Genomic DNA, 10,265 nt, shown 5'->3' with positions numbered 1-10,265 from the left:
GTAGAAATACTCCTAGTCTCTTCATGCTACAGAAACCGGAATAAGCTCCGGCAGCTATGAGCCCGTCGGCTCCAAGGCTTTACTCTATAGTTTAAAGTGAACCAAACGCTAAGTTTCTTTAAGTGGATGCGAGAGTCCGTTTCGTGAGAAACTGCCCGGCGTAATTAGCCAATCAAATTCGTAGATTCAGGATGCTTGAGACAGAATAAAACAATTTTTAAAAAACCTGCGCTTGGCTGCGGTACACCTAATTACTTCATGCCAGGGAAATCGAAGTTAAGCAATGGTCCTACAGAGACAGTAGTATATAGTATATTGTAAAAAAGGAAGTGAGCTATCTATCGATAGTGCAAAACAAGAGCAAGTTATGTTTCTACTAGAGAAAACGTACCTACAGATCTTTGACATAACAATGATATATTTTACAATGATTCATGTCACGCACGTTTTTCAACGTTAACCGTACAGGGTTTCCCTTCTTGAATCCTTGATATGCTCAGGAAAATTTTTCCAGCGCAGTACTGGTAGATTCTGCAAATGGTAGTAGGTAACTAATGATTTCAATTTATCGGTCCCCAAACTTGACAAATCTTTGTAGGCGATAAGTGGATGGTATTTAGGAGCTCGGAATAAAAGAGCTTATAGCTTTACACAATATTTAACAATGTATACAATGCTTGAATCCAGAATTTTTATTCTATTTAATTTGTTTATGTAATGAGCGTGACTCGTAGTTTGAATTTAACCGTTCAGAGACTAATTTCTGTTGCTTTTAATTTCAAGATTTGGCTATGGAAAAGTGAGCATTTTCCGCAGAAGATGGATTCGACTATCCCGACCAAGCAGACGCCTTCGAGTGAGGTACGGCTCCAGGTGGCGACAAGTGATTGTGAGATCACGAAGATTCCGCCTGCGATATGGTAGGAAATTGCTTATGCTTCGTATTAAAAGGGGATTCATTAAGATATATCGAGGAAGACGTTGGTACCGAGTGAAACGGCGGTCTCGCAGAGTCCCTCGGCGCAGGAGAGTACGAAGGCGAAGGAGGAGATTGCGACGACGAAGGCGAAGACAACGAAGGCGAATCCGACGAATGCGGCGACGAAAAAGGCGACAGCGGCGACGGCGTAGGTTACGAAGACGAAGAGCCAGGATACGCAGACGAATGCGACGATTTAGACGAAGACAATTGAGAAGACGCAGAAGAAAATATGGAAGGAGACGAAGAATACGCTGGAAACGAAGACGCATAAGTGTGCTTCGAATATTTTACAGAGGGCGATGGATGAAAGCTTATCGAATTGGACGTTCACTGAGATTCCGATACGGTAGAATAAGGTATATAAAATAATTTTTACTCTTCTAGCTTTTTCTTGGCAGTGTAATGTTAACTCAGGAATGCAACTACTAGATCTTTATTTGTTTCATTGATTTTGCTTGGAATATCACATTTATACCCTGTCCGCACCGAAGCTGAAACGAGTTTAGCAGCTGTTCATTTACGAAATAAATAAATAAATAAATTGAAATAAATCGCGATATTCGGAGAGGAAGCCACATCAGCCTCACCTGGTTATCATGCAGGTCCTCATTTTAAACGTGAACAATGGAAGATAGGTGCAAGATAGATCATTTCCCCTGTAGGCCTTATTCCCAAGGTAACATATCTCCCGACCTTTTTTAGGTCAATCCCGGTTTCCGAGATCCCAGGAGGGTCTGGCAATAACCAATCCTGTTACGCAGAGTTTGTTGCGTGGACAGTCCACGTGGGTTTTGCACATATTTTCATACCTCCACAAAAACATCCACGCAACGCGCGTGGTGACTACCTGTGGAAGTAGTGCCGGGGTACCATGTCTTATATATCTTGAGAAGGGTTTCTTCCTTAGTAACGCTTGTAAGGGAAATTTTATCTCTTATCCTTCATCTTCCCTTGAAATGGTCAGAACTTGTTTTGTGCATAAACACTATTTAACTCAATTGTTGGGAATGGTCTTTTAATTAATCAAGCCACACGAGAGAGCCTGTTTTAGCCTTTGTAAGCTTTCAGGGTTGACTTTTTGCAATATTTTATCAGCGTTTTTTCTAACTAGTTTAGTTGTCGAGGAGGGAGTCTCACGAACTATATACTTAAACCAGTATACAACAAGTGAAATTTGCCTAAGGATAAAATAGAATTGCATTTTACTACATTACCCCCCAAAATGCTGGTGAATCAAATTAGAATCGTACTTTTTTTCCGGTTGAATTCCTTCTCAACAAAATGTGCTGATTGGGAGCAGTGTAATAACAGAATTCGGTGCTCACTTGTCAGTGCAATGTTTCATTACCCTGCAGATGTCGTCGTGGTGTTGTTAGCATCGGTGTTGGAAGAAGATGGCATAGGATGACCAGACTTAGGGGTAGAGTACAAGTACTCTACCACCGCATCTGGAGGAGTCTGATACGTAAGAGGCGAATGATAGTCGTTCGAATAGGCCGCAAACTAATGAAGATTTCCATTCGTCACGGGCGAGTACAGATGCTTATCCCAAGCCATTACGAAACGGTAAAACCGAAGCCGAAACCAAAACCAAGACCACGACGGAGGCGACCGACGAGAAGAAGACGAGGGCGTTATGGACGTGCGAGAGGACGAAGAAGGCGACAGCGTTGGCGACGACGATTACAACGACGACGTCGAAGACGTAGACGGCGCTACATACGCCGACGCAGGCGGCCTATGATTCTTTTCTATTACCGCAGAAGTTGGAGACCGATTGTGAGGTGGCGGGGTGGATACAGGATGCGTTACCATCGTCGATGGATAACCTTCCGGTGAGAAAAATGATATTTACAACAAAGGAAATGCCACTTAAAAATATCGTAGAGAATTGTTCAGGGGGAGAAACAATAACTTCGTGTACATAATTTTTAGATTGTGGTTAGTGAACATTCTAGCCATCCTTGTATATTCACTTCTTGCGTTAAAGTAAAAGTAGGTAGAAATGAGATAGCGCACAGAAAAATGACAAAATGGCAAATGACTTGAACTGCAGGACTTAAGCATTGTACGTCCGGACTGCCAGTTGCTGGAATTTATATATTTAATTTATTCTAATTTATTCGAGCTCCGGGAGTTGTGTTTGCGTCCTCCACGTCGGACAGCAGGATATTGAAAGTTCTGTTCTGACTCTATTTTATTTGAATTTCAATCAGATATCTTAGAGGACGATACTTCCGAGTAACGTACAAAGGAAAAAGCCGCATAATACGTCGAATCACACGGCGTTTCAAGGTCCGCGTGGGTTTTGGTTGGCGCTATATCGTAAGACGTCGTGGAAGGCTTGTTCTTCGGTTTAGACGGCGGTACAGACCGTTCAGATTAACGGGAGGACGGCTCATGATACGCTACGGTCGGCGCTGGAGAGTAATCAGGAGAAAGCCACGACGACCAAGACGGCGAAAGAAATGGAGACGGAGACGAAGACGACGACGAAGGCGGCGAGTGAGACGTCGGCGTCGTCGATACCGACGCCGTCAGCGACGAATAAGACGACGCAACGTTCTTCATTTTAAATATGGCCGAAGGTGGATCCCAGCTTACCGCCGAGGTAGATACCTAAGAGCTCGAATCAGGGGTGCATGGAGAAGAATAAGGTATGACATCACAATGATTTAACTTGTCATAATTGGAGAGGAAAATTAGCAAAAGTAAAAACGTCAGTAGAATAAAAAGTAATCCACGGTGATTGGTCTTTTTTATTAGATTGGAGACAGTGAAACAATGCAAGAATCTATCAATATATATAACAACACACCCTTTTGAAGTAATTTATATAGCTTTTGTGAAATATGCGTTTAGTACAAACTAGGTCACTTAATGGCGTTTGAGACGTCTTGGTATTTTTTTTAATTGTTAAAAAATTGAAAAATTGTAGTCTAGTAGTGAACTCCATTGACCTTACGAGGCAGTTTCCAGACGACAGGCCGACGGCAGACAACAATAGGTTAAATCTACTCAAACATACTGAATCGAATTGCGGGACACGGGCAAAATTACCCGGAAATGGTGAGGGTCCAAGCACAAAAGTGTCAGGGCACTTTCAGAATTCATTACGAAATGCTTCTTCCGTTGACGTCTTACGTCTTTATTTATTAGGTACCGCAATTCCAGGATTGGAATTCGCTATGGCAAGAGATGGCGATGGTTGAGCAGAAGGCCAATAAAGTTCCGCTTTGGTCGGCGCTGGCGATTACTGCGATATTACCGCGGAAAACCTCGTATCCGATTCAGAAATAAAATGTGGCCAGTGCGTATAGTACGCGGCAGATTCCGAATAAAATACAAAGGGCTTCTGAGAAGACCGAGGACACGTAGAACCATACGAAGAAGAAGACGAAGGCGAAGACGAAGAAGATCACGCCGGAGAAAGAGAAGAATGAGACGACGGCGTCGGCGAAGGCGAAGAGGAAGGCGCGTAAGACGTGGCTGCGTCATGCGTGTATGGTTTAGAAGGCGATTTAGAAAGATTTACAGGCGAGGAAGGCGCCTTGTGATGCGTTTTAAACGTCGATTTAGAATTGTGAGGTAAGGATAATTTCTCTGTTGATCCGTAAAGACAACAACATACGGGAAAGCCATGCAAAAGAAATTATATTGATATTGCAACTAGCAAGGAGGGAAACGTTTGAATTGCGGCCCGATACGAAAAAAAAAACCAGTCAATTAAGTACGTACAATGACAGATCAAAAACATTCCTCCTTCGCTTTTCACTTTATAACTTCTGTACTCAGATTTGGTATAGCTTTGTTAGACGAATAACAAAGAACTAACGGGCACTATACCCTGCAGGGAAATGTTCCACCTTCTCACCTCTCAGAGGCGGGGCGCAGCGAAAGAGAAAAGCCCTGGAAACGTGTACAAATAAACGCCACTGTTGTTATAATTACGTGTTTATAAATGCCATTCCTTTATCTACTAGATATCGACCCAGATTAGGAAAGATCTTATTACGGCGCAGACGAGGGTGGAGATCCATCAAACGTCGACCTCAGTTCCTCGTCAGACGCCGATGGCGTCCTACAAGACGATACAGAGGCAGGATCTGTGTCCGGGTAGGTCGAAAATACCGCAGAATCGGGTTCAGGCGCGGAAAACCTGTGTATCGTGTCAGAAGGAGGTGGAGACGAATCATACCGAGACGTAAACGAAAAGGTCGCCGCATACGCAGACGTAAATACCGACGCTTCAAGCGGAAGATGCGACGCGTAAGGCGCTATCGAAGACGAAAGAGGCGCAGAATCAGACGTATCCGGCGATACAGACGTCGCAACAGCCCGTTCAAGATCTATTACCGCAGAAAGACAAGGAAGATCTTCAGGTGGAAAGGTAGATTAACATTCCGCCTTGGAGGACGCCGAAGGAGAATCAGGTAATATTCTCTTCACTCTTCTGAACGCGTTCATCTAAAAGAAAAATGGTTTATCAGACATCCTTCCTAGACAAGGTGAAATTTGATTTTTTGTTCGTAAGTCGTGAACCTCATTGTACATTATTACTTCTCAAGAGAACTTTCATTCTCAGGTAATTTAAAGTCATTTTGTAGATCGGAAATATGACTTCAAGTATTTTGACATTGTTCCTTTAAAGAACATCCGTGGCACTGGCAATATAGAAATCGATGCTCCCAGCTGGTGTATAGACATTCAAATAATGTAAAAAAACGATACATACTACAGTATGTCTTTTTTGTTAATGTTTCTTGATTCAACTTGTAAATGGACAAGATTTTGTATATGGATAGATTCCTGTTTTTTTTTTTCATTATTAAGTTATTTCATTCGTAGGCAATTTTGAAAAAAATGTGACCGGGCACTCTCCAAGATTACCCTGAACATTATTTTGACTCTGTTCACTACTGCTATGTATGGGTGGATTCAAGGGGGATGGGCTGCATGGGGTTCAGGGAACTCCCTTCTTTCCTGGGTATTTTTTTCATTGAATGGTACTGTGGAGTGTTCATGTGTTGTGGGTATGGGGCGGGGTTGCTCTCTCACAGAAATTTTTTCGACGAACCCCGTCTTTGTTTCTCCTTGGCTAGCTAACATAATAAAGGTTTTGGCTGATCGATCGATTGAGTGATTGATGATTGATCTATGATTGATTGATTGACTCATTGACTCATTGATTGATTGATTGATCGATCGATCGATCGATCGATCGATTGATTGATTGATTGATTGATTGATTGATTGATTGATTGATTGATTGATTGATTGATTGACTGACTGATTGATTTACTAGACCCACCGCTGCAATGAATTCCACACTTCATCTTTGACACTATGATTTTTTTCCTCACAACAGGTTCACACGCGGCTGGTTGTATTACTATTTTAGAAGAGCCTGGCGACGCGTTCCACGGAAAAAGTATCGCCTCTTTGCCCGCGTTTCGAGAAAATGGAGAAGGATTACTATCCGCGGAAGAAAACCCGTGATTCGTATTGGAAGAATATATAGAAAAATACGTATCACGCGGACAAGGATCGCTGTTTTCAGTGGACGCCGCTGGATAACTATAAGACGGCGAAGACGTGTAAGACCCAAAAGAAGGCCTTGGCGACGCGGTAGACGGTATAGAGGAAGGCGTTACGGCGTAATGCGTATATACGTTGGAAGACGTTGGAGACAAGTCTACCAAAAGCGTGGACGCTTCTTCTTCCGCTACGGTCGAAGGTCTTGTAGTTTAAGGTAAGAATAGGGATTTATTTACGGCAGTTATTTTGTTTGTTTAAGTCGAGTTATTTACGTTGTAGTCCTCATTGTTATTGCCTTTCTCAAGCATTTGCTTTTTAAAATTATTATGAAAGACGAAACTGCAAACGAATTGAGGCTCAAACGAATTGGCTAGCCCTTATGTGATCCTGCATCAGGGATCTGAATAGACCTTCTGAAATGTATCAAGCCAGCTTATTACTCACGCACTAGTCACATCTACAAAACCACAAGCTCATACTCTATTTGTTTCTCGGGCGTGCAATGAAAAGACCTCGGGGTTCGGTCAAACCCGCTAAATTAAAAAACAAAATGAGACATCCCATTTTCGAGGACCTCAATTCTAAAATTTTTTTGTTGTTTGGTAGGGGGGGGGGGGGGTGGGGAGAGAATGCATGCCCCCGGCTACCTCTAAAGGGAACCGCCTTCGCTGGTCCACATCTCCAACTCCCTTCTCTGAAATCCTGTATCCGCCCCAGAGTGACATCACAAACAACAATAGCTTGGGAATTACAGACCCAACAGCATCTGACTAGGGGCTTAAAACTGATCAGTTCCTGATTTTCCCTTTTGTGTTAGCATCCGACTGGGCATAGTCCGCTATTACTTTGGAAGAAGATGGTACCGAGTCGGAATACGAAGAGTGAGGGTTCTTCTGAAGAGACGGTACAGACGCTTAAGGCGAGTCGGTAAGACCCTTCGCGTCCTTTACCGCAGAAAAACCAGACCAATTCGATTCATCTATGGTAAATTAAGATTCTTTTACAACAAACGATGGAGACGTCCTTCGACGCGCCGTGGTCGCCGTGCAAGGAGAAGACGAAGACGGAAAAGGTTAAGACGGTACTGGCGAAGGATCAGACGCAGGAGACGCAGACGTCGACGCCGATACGGACAGCGTAATGGTAGAATTGTCTTCAAATATGGCAAACGATTCAGAAGGGTCCGAAGGACGCGTGGGCGACTAAGGTTCCGTGTTGGTACCAAGTACTATGGCCTTAGGTAAGAGAATCTAACGCTGTTGTCATAATATTTGCTGCATGGAAAAAAATCAATAGGCAGCTTAATTATCCTTTTCCAAGCAGTCCTTGAAGTTCCTCCGTTTTCCTGTTCATTTCACAGAATACGAAGCAGAGGAGTCTGGGTACGCTACGGCAGAAGGCCTTGGAGACCAGTTAGACGTATCGTTCGTCGTTTGAAGATGTATGTCCGCGGTAAACTACGCTGGATATACCCTCGCAAAGGACGCTTGATGGTGCACTATAGGCGAAAAGGAAGACCAATCCGATTCCGACGAGGACGACCAACGATCTGGTACGGAAAGAAATGGAAAGGTTTCAGACGAAGAAAGACCTACGTGAAGATGCGACTCAGGTACGGAGGCAGGTGGAGACTCGTTAAGAAACGGCGCGGATATTGGACTATAAAATATCGGGGCAAGAGAAGAAGGGTCACGCTGCGAGGACGTCGATTCGGGATCCGCATTGGAGGGCGCTGGAAATATGTGCCATCCAGAGGAGGAGCCTTGCAGTTACGTTACGGACGAATGTGGCGACGTGTGAGGAACTGCTGTAATAAGCTGCGTGCTGTGTTACGCGGACGTCTTCGACGAATCCGGCTTCGTTACGGAAAGGCTAGGATGCGAGGAAGAAAGGGTTGGAGTAAGCTGCTAAGGAAAGCTGTCAGCAAATTTAGTCTCCGAAAAGTGAGAGGTATGTGACAATAATCGGTGGCTTTATTTACCGGCCGATTCTGATCTCAAGACATTTAATCTGAACTTACCCAACGATTACTTTAAAATCACTCAACCATTTTGTTTTTTGATATTTAAACAATATTATTAACTCGGTATTTACTCTAAGAGTAAACTGTTCATCGAGAGAGCTTGTGCCGTTTACTCTTATTTTCTTCAAAAGACAAAATGACGGTGGTGCCGAAAAAGTAAGCAATAACAACAATAAGCACAAAATGAAAAACAGTCACGTAATTTGATTGAGAGATAAAAGACTGGACAGAATGAACCAAGTTTACATTAAGTTGAAACTCCATTAAGAAGAAAGCCAATTTTTCTTTTACCAGGTGCGAACGACAATTTAAATGAATATCAACGAGCAATACTTCCAAGTGGTCCTGTTCTTTTCCAATTTCTTCAAAAACAAAATTAGGTAGTTTTCATAGTTTGAATTGATTTGTGGGATTATAAGTGGTTCAGTAATTGTGGCACAGGCACTGTTATTTGTAGAAACTCAGATGACCCGCGGGTGACAATTCGTGTTCACTGCGCCGAGTTGCCAAGTAACATATGCTAGAGTAAAGGTGTCGAATTCAGTTGGTCGGTCTCGTAGGTTATGAAGTTTAGGCCCGAGGGAATGAAGGGTTTGCTGACCCTAACATCATTTCAGAACCTCTGAACCTGCCCGTCACCCGTGCGAGAGCCCTTTGCATTTCTTTAGCTGGCACATACTCCGTACCGCCCAATCTTTTCACGAGCGAAGAATCCTAGAAGGCCTAATGATCCAACAATGGCAACCTAGCTTAAACAAACAAATTCACTGTTACATGGCGAAACTTCCAATCGAGAATTACCTAACGGTTATCAATTATGCGAGTGGCGGACAGCTTTTCCACCCTGAAGATGAGATTACGTCGAAAACGTTTGGTGTTTTACCTTTTTAAACATTTTTTAGCCTTGTAAATATTTTGTCATAATTGAGAGCGAATCTACATATTGGTTTTTGCCAACAGTGCCCTCTTAAAACCAGCTTTGAGTGGCTATTGATTTAAAAGTTACTATTCATTCCGCTAGACCAACCTGCTGCACAAACTACCATACAGCAAGCTGATGAACCTCAGGCCTCAAACTCTATAGACCCCAGTCCACCCGCCGACATGGCAACACCGCAGGTTTACGACTCACCACCAACAGCCGCTGACCAAGAAACTCCGGCACCATCAATAACCAATGAAATGAGTCGGGAGACTGGGGCTACGATGAACGTAAATGATTACCTGTGACCTGCTAACAAACCATGGAAACTACGGAAGACGGACACGAATGGAGAACAGCTTTAACGTTTAACTAACCTATTAATACCATTTTACTTTACCTCATATACGGCAGCACGCAAGTTTTAAAAGTGAAACGTGACGAAAGCATTAAAATGGAGGTGTAAATGTTCGCCTCACTGAGGTTTGACTTGCTGTCAAATCTTGATAAAGCTTGCGCAAGATCTCGGCAAATGGATACATGTCCTGCCATTATATGTATATTCCTAATCTACTAACCTTACTAACGCCTTTCATTTCTATGTAAGCTGTTCTCTTGTATAGCCATTCATTAAAAGCAAGGAAAAAAAATGTGTTGATCTTTAATATGTTATCCCCACACAAAATCGCGCACTCAATTACAGCGACTTCATTGATGGCTACCAGGAGCCATAATCGGGGACGGAGACCGTAAGCGCGCGCCATTTCTAGTAATGGGGTTGTCCCCATGATATGGGACAA

General features: G+C 43.2%; 1 protein-coding gene across 1 annotated transcript; it reads left to right on the top strand.

The window, feature by feature from the left end:
• Positions 1–665: 665 nt before the first annotated feature.
• LOC145479153 (uncharacterized) lies at positions 666–10,184 on the top strand. The gene is made up of 9 exons (XM_081457425.1): positions 666–1,338; positions 2,338–2,817; positions 3,199–3,639; positions 4,142–4,570; positions 4,966–5,415; positions 6,351–6,734; positions 7,338–7,760; positions 7,881–8,470; positions 9,565–10,184. The coding sequence occupies exons 1-9, from the start codon at positions 935–937 to the stop codon at positions 9,771–9,773; spliced, it is 3,810 nt and encodes a 1,269-aa protein (XP_081313551.1). The 5' UTR covers positions 666–934; the 3' UTR covers positions 9,774–10,184.
• Positions 10,185–10,265: the final 81 nt, after the last annotated feature.

Source organism: Orbicella franksi, chromosome 2 (assembly GCF_964199315.1).
Source record: "Orbicella franksi chromosome 2, jaOrbFran1.1, whole genome shotgun sequence".
In the NCBI taxonomy this organism is placed as follows: domain Eukaryota; kingdom Metazoa; phylum Cnidaria; class Anthozoa; order Scleractinia; family Merulinidae; genus Orbicella; species Orbicella franksi.
This window is presented reverse-complemented; position numbering and strand designations above follow the sequence as displayed.